Source organism: Daucus carota, chromosome 2, assembly GCF_001625215.2.
Source record: "Daucus carota subsp. sativus chromosome 2, DH1 v3.0, whole genome shotgun sequence".
In the NCBI taxonomy this organism is placed as follows: Eukaryota; Viridiplantae; Streptophyta; class Magnoliopsida; order Apiales; family Apiaceae; genus Daucus; species Daucus carota.
Genome location: NC_030382.2, coordinates 35,610,803 through 35,627,091, shown reverse-complemented (window position 1 = coordinate 35,627,091; position 16,289 = coordinate 35,610,803). Strand labels below are relative to the sequence as shown.

Here is a 16,289-nt window from a genome sequence, read left to right as displayed (position 1 = left end):
TAGCACCTATGCCCATCTGAAATTTCCAGCGCAAAAACATCCCAATCCATTGATTAAAAGATTACACGAATGGTTTCTTGTGTTAACAAACTTAAGAAAAGAGATAGTAACACTGAACAAGGGAAGGGGCTCTGTAGGGATGCAGCCTGGTTGCGGATGCTTAAAAGCAGGAGAAAAGGCGCCGCATTTCCTAAATTGTTAAAATATCCTCAATATCTGAATACCAACCTAAGGAGAAAAGGCCCCAATAACGGTGAGGCGTATTGGATTGGTATTTTAAAATATATTTTTTTTATGAAATCCGAGGGTGTTCGATTGTTTGAAATTCATTAGAATCTTGAGGTATTCAATTGGGATTTCAAATTATGCTACAAAATCTGGCGGTATTCAATTAAGATTTTAAATTATACTTTAAAATCCGATGGTATTCAATTATCTTTTTGAGAATGAGTGATCGATTTATCAATATTTGATGTTTATAATTTTTTTAGGGATAATTGATAATATAGGTGGTGGTGTTGTGTGTTAAATAAACGGTAATATATATGTGTGTGTGTGGGGTTAGTTGTGTGGTTTTGTATAAGATAAAATATTTTGAATAATGAAAAACAAAATTTTAAGAAGGTTATTATTTTGAGAGTGTGTATTGTGGTAACTTATTCTGAGAATGCGTATCGGTCATTCTAATAATTAAAAAGTTAATTTATAGGTGACACCCATTTTGAGAATGAATATACATGGATACTCATTTTAATAATGCGTATCAGAGTGGAATTTTTACCATCTACTTGAATAAAGATTTTCTTGTAAAAAAAGTTAAAATTTTATATTTTTGATTTTCACGAGACTAACTAAATAATCTATCAAATCCTTATTGTGTCAAAAATTTACCATTATAAATCTGGCTGATTTGAAGTATTTCCTTAGCATTGAGGTTCTTAGAACTAAGGCCGGAATTCAGTTAGATGAGAAAGTATGTATTGAATTTATTAGTTAATACTTACTTCGCTGATTGTACACCAGCTGCTTTTCCATTATTAAAAGGCTTGCATCTAAGTACAAAGGATGTTTCAAAATTGCCTGCCCCAGAAGTGTATAGAAGATTTATCGGGAAATTGCTTTATTTGAACTCAAGTAAGCTTGATATTTCATATGTTGTTCAACAGCTTTCTTAATTAGTTTCACCAAGAACCAGCTCAGCCACATTATGATGCTGCTCTTCATGTCTTAAAATAACTTGAAATTTTCATTGAATGTTGGTCTGTTTTACAAAGCTAATACTCCCCTGCAATTAACTGCATATTCAGATGTAGACTAGGGAACTTGTTCATTTTCTGCAAAATCCTTGTCTGGTATGCTATTTTCCAGGGTTCTTCCTTAATTAATCTCTTGGAAAACTAAGAAGCAAAAAAAGAATCTAGAAGTAGTGCAGAAGCTGAGTATATAAGTATGAGCTATACAACTTCTGAGTTGCTTTGTCTTAAGGTTTTTTAAGGGATCTTTATTGTGATAACACTTCAGCTCACCACATTGCAAAGAAGCAAATCTTCCAAGAAAGAACTAAACATTTGAAGATTGACTATCATTTTATTCGAGGGTATGTTGATTCTGAGTTCATTCGAATTTCACACATACTAACTTTCATTGAGCTTGAACAATATTAGTTTGACCAGAAAGAACTCATTTGAGCAAGAGGAGTTTGTTTGGGAGGGTAGACTGTCACAAGATGAAGCTCAAGCTTGATTTTATTAAAGATATGCCATGAGAGAATGTTTACATTGCAGAGAAAAAGAGAAAACATATCTGAATATGAAAATGAGCTGATGACTTCAAAAGAAAGCTAGCCACTACATATATTCTAGCACTACTTTCTACCAACAAACTTTTGCCTCTAACTGTCATGCCAGCTGTGCACATGTGTCCTCATCTGATTCGTCAACAGTAATAGTGGGAATATTCTTAACATCCCCCCTCAAGTTAGGAGGCTTGAAGAAATTACAGACTCCTAACTTGGAGAGAAGGCACTGAAGTTGAGCAGAGGGTAAGGCTTTGGTAAAAAGATCAGCAGGTTGTTCACTGGATGGCAGATGGTGAGTGACAATAAGATCCTGCTTGATTTTCTGTCGAACAAGATGTCAGTCTATTTCGATATGTTTTGTGCGTTCATGAAACACTGTGTTGGATGCAATGTGAAGGGCAGACTGATTGTCACAGTACATGGACACAGGAGTAAGAGAAGGAGTGTGCAATTCTTTGCAGAGAGAAATGAGCCAAGAATTTCACAGCATGAGTCAGCCATGGCCTTATATTCTGCCTCGGCAGAGGAGCGAGATACAGTATGTTGTCTTTTGCATTTCCAAGAGATTAATGAGCGACCCAATGTCACACAAAATCCAGTAATGGATTGTCTGGTCTGCTTGCAACTGCCCCAATCAGCATCAGTGTAGACCCTGAGATCAAAGGTGGACGCATTGGAGAGAAAGATTCCTTGACCACAAGTATGTTTCAGATATCGAACTAGTCGAAGAGCAGCTTGCCAATGCACCTGTTGAGGTTGATGCATGAATTGAGCTAGAATATGAACTGAATATGCCAGGTCAGGGCGTGTGATAGTGAGGTAAATCAGACGTCCAATGAGGCGGCGATAAGTGGAAATATTCTGAAGAGGAGGAGAGGATGATGTGGCAGTGAGAGTGTGGTTTTGTTCCATCACAACCACACAAGGTTTAGCTGCCAAGTAGCCAATATCTTGAAGAATATCCAAGCAGTATTTTCTCTGATTTAAGTAAATGCCATCATATGACCTGGCAATCTCAATGCCAAGAAAGTATTTGAGATCTCCAAGTTCTTTGATCTTGAACTTGGTAGCTAAAAACTGGGTAACATCAGACATCAGCTGAGCATTGCTCCCTGTTAGGACCATATCATCTACGTACACAAGTAAAATGACAATGTCTGCATTCTTTTTGAGCACAAACATACTAGAGTCACTGAAAGTTTGAGTAAACCCAAACTCAAGAAGGGCATCAGATAGAATGCTGAACCATTCCCTAGGAGCTTGACGTAACCCATAGATGGTTTGAAGAAGTTGACACACCAATTTGCAATTAGGGAACTGAAGTTGCACTGCTGCAGGAATCTGATATCCAGGAGGGATGTCCATAAACACTTCTTCATGAAGGATGCCATGTAGGAAGGCATTTGTGACATATAGTTGCTTGAGAGGCCAGTTGTATATAGCAGCTAATGCCAGTACTACTCGAAAGGTAGTCATCTTTGCAACTGGGGCAAAGGTGTCAAAGAAGTCAACTCCTTCAGTTTGTGTAAAGCCTTTTGCTACCAAACGAGCTTTATATCGATCCACTTGACCATCTGGGAGATATTTGACTCTATAGATCCATTTACACCCGACAGTCTGTTTATCTGCAGGTAATGGAACTATTTTCCAGGTTTGATTGGCTTCCATGGCTGCAAGTTCAGCATTCATGGCAGTGCACCACTCAGGTGAGGTGACTTCCTGAGTATAGGAATGAGGCTCTGCTAATTTAGCAATGTTGGCAAGAAAGTGTCTGTATGATGGTTGAAATTTATCATAGGCAAGACACTGATTTATACTGTGAGGCACTTGTTTGAGAACAGTTGAAGGTAATCCAGTAAAATCAGCACACTTTGCAGGTAGGTGTTTGACTCTTTTTGGTCTAGATACAGGAATAGATGGAGGTGAAGTAGGTGGTGAAATGCCAGTTGTGGCAGAGGAGTCATCTGTATGTGTCTCAGGCTGGGTGTCTGGGTTATTTTCATTGGTAGGAGTAGGGTAACAGGTGATAGGGTCTGAGAGATATAGGGTTGATGTATCAGGGAATAAAGTGGATGGTTGCTGTTGTGAGTACTGTACATGCTTAAAGGGAAACTCGGTTTCAATAAAGGTCACATCCCTGGAAATCTGGACTTGCTTTGTCTGGAGGTTTAACACTTTATAACCCTTTTTGCCATATGGGTAACCAAGAAAAACTCCCTTAATGCTGCGAGGAGCAAATTTGTCTGTGCTTTGAGGAAGGATGGTGGCATAACACAAACACCCAAAGACACGCAATAAAGAATAATCTGGTTTGCTGTTGAATAGAACCTCATATGGAGACAACCCATTTAATAAAAGGGTGGGTGTACGATTAATTAAATAGCAAGATGTTAAGACACAGTCACCCCATAGAGACAGAGGGATACTAGCATGAAATTTCAAAGACCTTGCAACATTTAATAGGTGTCTGTGACGCCTTTCTACAATCCCATTTTGCTGTGGGGAATAGGCACATGAGGTTTGGTGAACAATGCCATGTGCAGAGCATAGAGAATGTACATGATGATTAACAAATTCAGTGCCGTTATCGGAACGAAATACCTTGATGGTTCTCTTGAAGTGAGTTTTAATATACATCACAAACTCAGTAAGATGTAAATGCACAACAGATTTATCAGGTAACAAAAATACCCATGAAGCACGAGACTTATCATCAACCAATGTCAAGAAGTAATTACAGCCACTATGAGTTTTAATACGATATGGACCCCAAAGGTCCATATGCACAATATCAAAAATATCAGCACTAGTAGTCTGACTATTATGAAATGAAAGACGAACTTGCTTAGAAATATGACAAGTGTCACAGACAGGCAACTTAGTATCTTTACAGTCAATAGAGACAGTTTTTAAAATAGAAAGTGGTACATGACCAAAGCGAGCATGCCACAAATTTGGCTAAGTGGAGGAGTAATGAGCAGCTGAACAAGACACAGCAGGAGGAGTAGAGGAAGTTGACTGCAAGATGTAGAGTCCATTTACAAGCCTACCAATCTCGAGGTCCCTCATCAAGGTAGGGGCCTGGAGATAACAAACATGAGATTGAAACTGAACTGAGGAAGTAGGATAGTGAAGCAACAATTTGGAAATTAACATAAGATTATATTGAAACAAAGGAACACAGAGCACTTGATGAAGAGTAATATGAGAGTTTATAGTGACAGAACCCATATGGGTTACTCTAGCAGTTTGCCCATTGGGGAGGTGTAAAACAGACTCACATTCCACAACATTATGCAATAAATTCAAGCGGGGTGTCACATGATCCGTGGCACCAGTATCAAGGATCCAATCATGCATTTTATGAGAGGAAATAGATAAAGGACTAGCAAAATGAAAGGCAGTACATGCAAATTGGGTGCAGTTAGCTGCTGAATATGATGAAGTAGTAGCTGGAGATTGTGGGAGTTGCAGAGACTGCTACAACATCTGAACCAGATGCTGATATTGACCCTCTGAAAAGGGCAAAGCAGGAGCACAGGTAGACACACTTCCCCCAGGTCTGGCTGAGCAGATGCAGGTTGATTGATGTTGTGAGTAGGGGCTGTAGTAGAGGAACTTGCAGCTAGGTGCTTGGGCTTGGGTTTTGGCTTGCCATGTAGTTTGTGCCATGGAGGATACCCATGTAAGCAGAAACACTTATCCTTGACATGACCCTGCATATGGCAATACTCACAGTAGATAGGAGACTCAGCAGTGGGCTTTTTAAAAGGCTTGTTACCAGGAGAAGGCTTGTATTTCACAGACATAGCAGAAGAATTGTCAGCAGAGGGCACAACAGCATTTGTGACACCTCTCTGACTCTCTTCCTGGAGGAGCATGGCATAACACTGACTCATGGTTGGGAGAGGAGTCATGAGTAAGATCTGACCCCGAATACCAGTAAATTGGTCACTAAGACCCATCAAAAACTGTGTCAGCTGAATAGTTTGCTCCTGGGCATCCAATCTAGAGTTAACAGTGCAGGTACAGTGATTGCAAGTGCACCTAGGGTTAGAATGAAGACACTCTAACTCATCATGAATAGTGCGGAATTTTATGAAATAGGCAGAAATGGTCATAGCGCCCTGATCTAGATGTGAAATTTCTTTACGAAGGTTAATCAACTTGGGGACATTTGTTTGGGCATAACGAACTTGAAGGTCATCCCAGATAGCTTTAGCAGATTTCATATAAACAATACTCTGTCTAATGGGTATCGACACAGAAATCAACAACCATGAAGTAACCATGTTATTACAACGAATCCAGTGCATAGACAAAGGAGAATTAACAGCAGGTTTAATATAAGAACCATCAACAAATCCCAATTTTAACTTGGAGGACAAGGCAATCTCCATGGAACGATGCCATTGACTAAAGTTGGATTCATCCAAAACAACAGTGGTAATAACCAACCCAGGGTTATCCGAGGGATGCAAATAGTAAGGATGATTAACATCCAAAATAGGAGGAGCAGTATTAGAGCCCAAAGCAGCACTAGAGTATGAAGCACCAGTAGATGCCATAATAAAGAGAAGAGTAACGAACAGAGAATAAAGAACAAAGAAAGAAAACTTACCGTAGATAGAGGAGCCCAGAGGAACGGAGAAGCTCTGATACCATGTCACAAGATGAAGCTCAAGCTTGATTTTATTAAAGATATGCCATGAGAGAATGTTTACATTGCAGAGAAAAAGAGAAAACAGATCTGAATATGAAAATGAGCTAATGACTTGAAAAGAAAGCTAGCCACTACATATATTCTAGCACTACTTTCTACCAACAAACTTTTGCCTCTAACTAGGGGTGAGCAGAAAACCGCCCAAACCGCGTAAACCACCCACACCGCACCGAACCGCACCACAAAACGCGGTTTTTAATTTTCGTGGTGCGGTTACTGTTTGGATTTTTCACAAACCGCGCGGTGCGGTGCGGGTTGCGGTTTTAGTTTTCTTGAATGCGGTTCAAACCGCACCGCACCGCAATATTAATATATATAATAAAAATAATATTTATATTTATATTTATATTTATATTTATATATATATTATAATTAATATTACTCTCAGCCCATTAAAACTTAACTATTATTAGTCCTAGTCTAGCAGTCCAGCAGCATGCAGTAGCCCAGAAGGCAGAAGCCCAAAGTTCTATTAGGTAAAACTTAAAATCATACTCATCTAGTCATCTCTTTTATTCTAGCCGATAGCCGCACAAATGACAAAACCCTAAATCCCAAATAGCTAACATCTTATCTGCAATAACTACTTCAGATTCAACGATTCACAATCTCACGTACATCAAGCTTGTTGAGCTAATTAAGGTAGATTATTTGCTCTCATACTTCGAATTCTTTTAATTGTTGGATTTTGATTCGATAATTTCTTGTTTCAGACGGAGATGGAGCAAAACTTAGAGCCCGTCAATACTCCGGTGACTTCTTCATCACACGCAACACAAGCTACACAAGATGAAACCACTGAGAAGACGCCTGCATCACAAAAACGGAAAGCAACGCCATCTTCGAAAAAAGCAAGTGATGTCTGGGACCATTTTACGAAAGATGAATCTGATCCAAAAAATGTAAGAGCTATTTGTAACTATTGTGATAAAGACTATGCTGGTGGCACTAGAAAACATGGAACTAGTACCATTAGGTATCATTTAATGAATCAATGTCCGAAATATCCATATAGAGTTGAAGATAAAAAACAGAAACTTTTGTGCTTTACAAAATCTGGGTCTGAAAGTGGCAGTGGTAGCAATTTGGTGGCTGTGGGATTTAATCAATCTGAGTGTAGGGCTGCTTGTGCTAAAATGATTGTTATCGATGAGTTGTCCTTCAGATTTGTTGAGCAAGAAGGGTTTAGGTTGTTTTGTAGTGTTGCTTGCCCTAGGTTTATTATTCCTTCGCGTCATACAATTGCTAGGGATATAATGAAGTTATATAATTCTGAGAAAGCAAAGTTAAGGGATTATTTTGTTAGAAATTCACAAAGAGTTTCTTTAACAAGTGACACTTGGACTTCCATTCAAAATGTGTGCTATCTTGTATTGACATCACACTTTATTGATAATGAGTGGAAAATGCAAAAGAGGATTCTGAATTTTTGTCAAATTGGTAATCACAAGGGAGAGACAATAGGTAAGGCAATTGAAGCATGTTTAAAAGAGTGGGGTATTGATAAGGTATTTACAATTACTCTTGACAATGCATCCTCTAATGGTGTGGCTGTTAATCACATTAAGAAAAGGTTGCAGATTTGGAAAACAGCCATTTGTGATGGAGATTTTTTGCATATGAGGTGTTCAGCTCATATCCTTAATTTAGTTATATGTGATGGACTGAAGGAGATGGATGATTCCATAACAGCTGTCCGTAATTCAATTAGCTGTGCACATGTGTCCTCATCTGATTCGTCAACAGTAATAGTGGGAATATTCTTAACATAGACTTAGAGGACCTTCATTCAGAAATTATAGAAATTTTTTTCAAACAAGAAACCGCTACTCCTTAAAAATTAACTTATTTATTTGTCACTACAATAATTTAGAAACAAAGTAATCATCTATAAATTAAAATCTGCTTAACAAAAATAAGTAACTACATTAAACTGCAGAAACGGCAGCTTCAAATTGGGAATTTTTCTCCTAAGAATCTGTCTTATACACGAAGAAACAAGGTGCCAATAAGAAATACAGAAAATGACATTTGAGTTCTGGTGCCTCTAAAGCAAACATCACAGCATCAATGTTTAAAAGTTTTCATAATGGAACTAGTACAAAGTTCCATAATGTAAGATGAAGAAAATTAATACAGACTTAATGAGGAAAACTGATATGAGATTTAGAAGTGATCATGCGCCAAACTCATCACTGACACGACTAATGGACCAAATCTCACTAGGAAAATACCAAAAACAAGGTGTTAAATGACCATCCCAAACAACCGGAGTTGTTCCTAGCTGATTTCCATTCAGGTTAAAGAAAGAACATGTGTTGAAAACTCCTAAGTGAAGAACACAGACACAATTAATTACCTGCTCCCCAACCAGTTGAATCGACGACAGCAGAACTGAACCAACTAAGAGATAAAGATTTTGCACCCAAGTCATGAATCTGTTTTGCCCTATCCATTGTCTCATGGTCAATTTCGAATAATGACAGATGTCCTTCCAATGTAGGATAAGGACAACAATTGAATACAGTCATGTATAGCTTATTGTCTGATACCACCAACTTCAAATCCATATCAGATAAAACCTGGTAAGGGATGTTGATTTTGGAGAATTTTGGAACAGAACCTGCCTTCGGATTAAATTCTCCAAAACGTAAATCTGAAGTCAAAATAAAGATTTTGCCATCAAAAATCTTCACATCTGCAATCCTGGTTTCTGAGTCGGATAAAACATATCTCTGCCAACTGCTGCCGCCACTTTTGGACAACAATATATAATTTTCTGTCCGAGAGAAAAGAACCATGAAAGTTTCTGAAAGTCGAGTGGACTGAAATAGGAGAGCAGAAAATTCAAGGCAGGTTATGCGACCCATATGTCCAGGAAGGACAGGAAAACGCAGCTCATGTTTTGTTATTAAATTTACGAGCCAAAAGCCTAAGTGTCCGTCAGTTGTAATCAGGTACCCACATGACAAACCCAATAATTTCTTGCAAGGCAAATCTGGCAGCATTGTTTTGTAACTTTTCAAATCGAACATATTGTACAATACACAAGACTTTTTCGAATACTTTGGTCGAACAACAACTAGGGGTTGCTGGCGCTCCATACAGTATTTGCGGAAAGCAATAGATGCAGACCTCCAAGATTTACAAACACCGCTAAATGACAGGTAGTCCACGATACTTAACTTCACCAAAATTGACACCAGAAGTTCAGCAGGAAGAATGCCCCATGCTCCCCAAACTGTGTCACCCGATCTCCTGCAAGTCCTTTTCCGTTTTCTTCCTTGTTTTACTGTTCGTGGAGCTTTCCTGTTAACAAATAGCCAAATAGGGAAACGAAGAACTCACTACAAAGCTAGATTGAGCATGCCCATTCATATGAATTTTATTTAGAAAGACTTAGTAGTTTGTTGAAAACGGAAGGCATTACTTTTACAGATGTTTCTTAAGGACAGATTCATCCTTTGCGATATTTAAAAGAACTTAATTTAACACAGAGGAGAAAGTAGAGTAGGAATGTTCCTTTTGCCAGTACAGTAAAAAGTTCTGCAGCTAGACATTAGAAGATAATAAAGCTTACTGCAATCTAATTCACTGAAGGTTCACATATTAAAATGAAAATCATGGCAGAGTTTATGTTAAGGCCACTAAAATCTAAAATATTAATCAGAACTGGATTAAGAGTGTGCATACTCAACATCTTTCCGAAATGAGAACTTCAACGTTCCCCAGTAAGAATGTAATCTTCCTAATGAACCATAACAAGATTTATAAGGGGTAGTTTGGTTAACATGTAAATCTCCAGAAATATAAACTTCCTAGCAAATTGTAAGATTTTTTGGTTGACCGCTATATGGAAAGTGGAACTTCCTAGGAACTTGGAATTCCCACATAATGTAGAAACTTGCTTATATGACACCCCGGCACTGAAAATTCCTACACCACAACCAAACATATTTGTTAACTTCCCAGGAACTTGATAAAGAAACTGGGAGGCTAGTCGGAAAATTTAGAATCAAGGTCCAACTGGCATATACGTAATGCATACTTCAAGAGAAAGTCCAATGGTGTGCTATATCTAGTAGACAACTTTTTGTACAAAAAGTGAGTGAGGTATATTCCATGTTTTCAGTAGAATCTCTTAGGGAAAGTCCAATGGTGTGCTATATCTTGTTCTAAAATAGAACAATGCTATAGTTTGTTCAATATTTAGAACAAAAGATAGATGGAGCTATAATTGCTAAAGTATAAAATGATGAAAAAATGTATAAGAAAGTACTTTGAATGTGCGGGGTCTTTGAAAGTTAGTCATATTTATATTCAAAAGTGGGATGTATTTGGAAGTTGTTTAAATGTGAAACAAGATTTGAAACCAACCATTGGAGACATGGTGCTATTTTAGCACAAAAAATCACTTTTTGATGCTAAATTATAGCAATAACTCCATCTATGTTAGCACAACCAGTTGACTTTATTCACTTGAGATTTAGCCAAGACTTTATTCTCCCCCCTTCCAAGGGGTGCTTATTCTTTAATTGGCTGTATACATGCACTTCTTGGGACTTGAGATTTAGCCACACTTTTGATTTTTACTACGCAAGGATTAGATGCCCCAAACCAGGAACTCCAAAACTTCAAGACAAAATTTATAATATTTACATAAAGCAAATTCAGAACATAGTTACCCGAAATAGTCAATTATCAACCGCCCTGCTAAAAAATCAACAATCCACCTCAGAACATTATTACAAAATGCCTTTTCCATTCCACCCAGGGAAGGCCTTTCAACCACTTCCATTCTGCCTTCGTTGAAAAAATGGGCTGATTCTCTCAAGCTCTTGTTCTTCCTAAATAACCACAGAATACATAATGGTCAGACTGGAAATATCTTGGTTTTCCTTGTGCTTCTTTCAGACATTTACTATTACTCTTTAAAATTTTGTAGAAGGAATTCAACTTAAATGGATAAGTACAAAAAGAAAAAAGGGATATCCACAGAAAAGATTTTATTGTCCGCATCTTTTGACAGCATGAAACCAGTTTTTTTTTTCAGTCTTCATTTTCTTTTTCGTTAGCATCATAAACATAAATTTTAAGCATACGATATCCTATAATTAAGTCACACCGAAATCCAAAATGCCAAAAAAGTGGTACTTCAAAGTACTTAGACCTCTTTCAGGTTGCTGTAATAAACAAATTAAGTAGGGCAAATACTGATGAATGTCTAAGTTATGTTACCAACCAAAATCGCTTTACAACTTAAATGGTGTTTTATTGCTTCTTTACACACACACACACACACACACATATATATATATATATACACATATATATATATATATATATTCACCACAAAAGGGTGGACATGCTCCAAATGCTGTCTAGTTCCTCAGGTGTTATGTTTGTTACTGTCTACAGAGTATCACAGTGACTAATATAACTAAAGCAACTATCAACACTGTGAAGTCTTTGGACCAACGAACTTCTTTAATAAATAACAGGTCACGAAGCATATAATCGGTTATGCTAGTTGGAAGAACATTAGCTTGACTTGGGCAGCTATTAATAAGCCCAAAACAATTATTTACATTGCATACTCGAAAGCTTGGCATGTTTCATTCATAAAAACAATTGCATTCGCAGACATTATAATTCTTAGTAGACAAGCGATACAATGAAATGTGAAGCACGACTAGTGTATTAAGGATTATGTTCTATGTCACACTACCATCAAGTAAATTCGGGTTTACATACCCGCAAAGTAACAGAAGAAGACACAGAGAAGAAGAAGAGGAGTTAACCAAATTTATTTTAATCCTACACAGCTAGTCACACTAATTTGTTCCTGCAGCAAATTACGTTCTTCAAAAACATTCGGTAAATATGTGAGAACCATACAATGATTGCCTTAATATTTACAAGTGTCAGATCATACACCGCTATTTCCTTAACTGATCTCATCAAGTCAAGATATCATAAAAAGAAAATAATATTGATATGTATTAGATTTTAACACATTTAACGGTAAATTTAAGGAAACAATCAAGTAAAAGTGAACAGAAAAATAATATTACCACACTATCTGGCAGGTTTAGAAACTTAATCAATACTTATTACATGAATAAAATTCTAGTATTGGATTTTTATTTATTAAATTATTCAAGAGAAAGCCAAGGCTTCATACAGTTTTGCTTTATCAATTCCTTCTGACCGGTCCAAGGATTAGACTAAATTAAGCTAACATCTAGTTGTGATGTCCAGCAAAACAAAAATTAACATCACTCTAGTAAACAAAATCTACAATCCTCTGAAGGGAAGATTTACTTGTTGATCAAATTATACGGGCAAAAACTGAACAGAAACGACAATGGTACTCGCCAACTCACCTGAAATTTACCCTAGTTCGCCGCAAATCGCCGTCAAGCAGTGCTCTCAAAATTTCTTAAATTAAAAATAGACCTGGTTCGACATAGGATTGATATGTGATGAGATGGACGGTCAGGATATGGTAATGGGTTGCTGAGATTGTACCATATAACGACACATGTTAGTATAAATTAAACTCCACCACAGATCATTTGAGGTGGGCCAAATCGAGATCACTACCCCAAAGGCTTATTACATGACCAATGACCGGATAATCGTCAGGAACTAATATGTATTTTAAGAAATACTATGATCCATATATTAACTTAATCGCGGATTTACTTATATTTTAATTGAATAGTTCATGTATGTGAGCAAGTAGTGACAATTGTATTTAGTGTTACACACTAATTATATCCGGGCATTATTAATCTTGTAAAAAATGGACAAAGAATTATTAGATTTGACCCAATGACCTCGTGGAAATGACAATATTAAATTGCAAAGTTACCGATTTTGTGTTCGTCACAACTTGCTCATATACATGAACTCTTTCAATATATATAAAAGTGAATCCGCGATTAAGTTAATTAATATATATATATATATATATATATATATTGATCATAGTATTTTTGAAAATATATATTAATCCGGCCATGAGGGTAGTGATCTCGATCCGGCCCACCTCAAATGATCCGTAGCAGGGGTATATCTATACTATCCTATGTCAACCCAAGTCTCTTTTTTATTTTAAAAATTTTGTGAGCACTACAAAAGGGCGATTTGCCACGGACTAGGGTAATTTCAGGTGAGTTGGCAAGTTCCATTGCCATTTCTGTTCATTTTTTGCCCGTACTATCTGATTGACAAGTAAATCTTCCCTTCAGAGGATTGTAGATTTTGTTTACTAGAGTGATATTAATTTTTGTTCTGTTGGAAATCACAACTAGTTGTAGCGTAGTTTAGTCTAATCCCAGGACCAGTAGGAAGGAAATGATAAAGCGAAATTATAAGAAGTCTGGGCTTTCTCTTAAATGATTTAAATAGCACCTAAGCATGCTTATCTTTCAAAAGCCACATTCATTATGTTTAAACATTCGTTTAGAAAGAGTAACATTTACAAATTGAAAGTGCCTCAATGTGCCACATTCATTATGTTCAACATTGGGTCTGCTAGCCCTATGTGATCGAAACTACTGCATGGTAGAAAGCAAATACTTCCATCCATGTTGTACTTGAGTTTGCTCCCAAAGTCTTAGATTCGCATTATTGTTCCTTAAAACTTGTCTTTCGATATTGATCTGCCGTATTGATGACCTATTTGTTATCTTTATCAAATTAGTTGAACACCAGAAATTAACCATTACACAAGAACACTCCTAACATGACAAAAAAATATGATTTGTGTAGATTTAGTATCGTGAAACAGCACACGGGAAGTAACAAATAAAACCACTACAATAAACTAATTACATGGAAGCGCTCACACCTGTTTCCTTCTAGACCATGCCCCCATTCTCTGTTCAAGATTATCGCCTCCTTGCATAACATTTGCTACTTGAGACCAAACTCTCGAATAATTTACCATGAACAACCACTGTACATAAGCCTGTTATCAAACACCAAATCAAACCTTGATCAAAACCTTTTTTGTGGCAATCATATAATACACCTCAGCTTATACCATCTAAATTAGATTCCACAGACAATGTATATGAATAACAAACTTGACTAAAAAGATGAGCAGAAACATAAAAGATTGAATGGGTTTATACCAAATACACAAGCCCTTTTCCCATCTGAAATTTCCATTGATTAAAGATTCCGCACAAATGGTCTCTCGTGTTAACAAACTTAAGAAGAGAGGTGATACTGAACAGGGGAAAGGGGCTCTGTAGGCCAAGTAATTTTTTGAACTCGTCTGAACGACGAGAATGTATGGGATTTGCGGTTTTTAAGGAGAACTAGGGGTATGGTTTACATGCATTTTGTCCAGGTAAGGTGTTGCTTGTAATTTTACATCTCACTTTACAGCTCTATTTTAAGCATCTATTGTTTTCTTCACACCATTTTTTGCTTCCCTTGGATTCCCTAAATGTTTTTTTGGACCAGATCTACGTGAAATAAGAATCACCAACTATGTGATCTAGTATTTACAACCATACCAGCCACTTGTATTCTAGACTTAAAATGAGAATTGCTTCAAGTACTTAGACTCTGTGTCATATATTACTAGCTATACAAATTATTTTCTGTTATTTCTCCAGACATGTAGCACTCCGGACCGACCTCTATGATGTTGGGATATTGGGATGATTTTTAGAAGCTCAAATTCACATGTGGTTACAGAAGTGGAGAAGCAATGCTCCTTGCCCATTTAAATAAGATATATAAGATAAACTAGAGCTTAGAAGATTGCAGAGAAAGAGAAAAAAAGTACTCCCTCCATTTCATTTTAAGTGTCATTTTTTGACTTGGCACAACTATTAAGATGTGCAATTATTAGGTTATACTATCATTAATGTAAGTTTTATTTTCCAATTTTGTCCATCAAGCATGAATAAATTTCAATGAGAGTTTCAAAGGTAGGGGTACTGAGGTAAAAAGAATACTCCACTTGTATTGAGAACATAAGCAATTGTCTTGAAAATATAAATGTGACACTTAATTTGGAATTCAAACCCGGTCAAAATACGACACTTAAAAAGGAATGGAGGGAGTAGGAGAAATCTCTGTAAAAAATAAATGGTGGGTGGACTGTATTGAGATCATCTCGTAGGATTGTGGAAATTGCAGAAGCGTGGAAGTGATCTGATAAAGGTACGAGAATAATGAGGCTGTAAAAGACGTGTTTATTGATTAAACGTAAAAAGATAAATGAAAATTAACTTTTAATTTATATGTTTGGATCATTTTTTTATATTTACAGGGTATAAAATTATTATTATAATAATAAATTATTCTAAATTATTTCTTAAAGTGGTCCTTTACTTTCCTGTAAAATGAAATTTCTAAAATAAGACTAAAAAAAGTTGAGATTTTCTAACTTCTCATATTCTGTCTTATAAGTCACAAGTTCATTGATCAGTTTTTTAGGCAAACAATACCAATGTGTTACTGACTTGTAAGTCCAAAGATGGGCTTTTAAGCCCTGCCAATCATTTTGTCCAGCTTATTAAGAAAATCGATCAATTAGACTATATAATATATTATGCATGTGAATCTAGATTCTAGAATGCACCTGTGAAGAGATACAATCTCCATTGGAAAGTCTGGATTAATTGTAAAGTTGAAAATTCTGTCCGTATTGTTACAAACATACACTACGCCATATATGGCCTATCGCAATGGTGTAAACACGAGTGTTGCAAAATTATGTTGCATTAGAGGCACTAATCC

The 16,289-nt window shown here is 36.6% G+C and overlaps 2 protein-coding genes across 3 annotated transcripts; both read right to left on the bottom strand.

Annotated features, from left to right (window-relative positions):
- Positions 1-4,389: 4,389 nt before the first annotated feature.
- LOC108207461 (uncharacterized) lies at positions 4,390-6,553 on the bottom strand. 2 transcript variants are annotated; one of them, XM_064086310.1, is made up of 3 exons: positions 6,420-6,553; positions 5,206-5,845; positions 4,390-4,879 (listed from the first exon to the last, which is right to left on the bottom strand). In XM_064086310.1, exons 1-3 carry the CDS (start codon positions 6,461-6,463, stop codon positions 4,757-4,759), a joined length of 807 nt encoding a protein of 268 aa, XP_063942380.1. In that variant the 5' UTR covers positions 6,464-6,553; the 3' UTR covers positions 4,390-4,756. The 2 variants fall into 2 exon arrangements, with proteins under 2 accessions (XP_063942380.1, XP_017233394.2); XM_017377905.2 differs by having other exon boundaries at positions 4,391-4,879; positions 5,206-6,548.
- Positions 6,554-8,872: 2,319 nt separating this feature from the next.
- Positions 8,873-11,319, bottom strand: LOC108207460 (uncharacterized). The gene is made up of 2 exons (XM_017377904.2): positions 11,207-11,319; positions 8,873-9,830 (listed from the first exon to the last, which is right to left on the bottom strand). The coding sequence occupies exons 1-2, from the start codon at positions 11,317-11,319 to the stop codon at positions 8,873-8,875; spliced, it is 1,071 nt and encodes a 356-aa protein (XP_017233393.2).
- Positions 11,320-16,289: the final 4,970 nt, after the last annotated feature.

Excerpts from the sequence above, each read along its gene's own strand:
- LOC108207461 (XM_017377905.2), bottom strand. The coding sequence starts at position 6,366 with ATGGCATCTACTGGTGCTTCATACTCTAGTGCTGCTTTGGGCTCTAAT. Across the intron at positions 4,880-5,205 it reads TAACTGCACCCAATTTGCAT|GCCCCTACCTTGATGAGGGA; the intron begins GTACTGCCTTTC and ends TGTTATCTCCAG.
- LOC108207460 (XM_017377904.2), bottom strand. The coding sequence starts at position 11,319 with ATGGAAGTGGTTGAAAGGCCTTCCCTGGGTGGAATGGAAAAGGCATTT. Across the intron at positions 9,831-11,206 it reads TTGATAATTGACTATTTCGG|GAAAGCTCCACGAACAGTAA; the intron begins GTAACTATGTTC and ends ATTTGTTAACAG.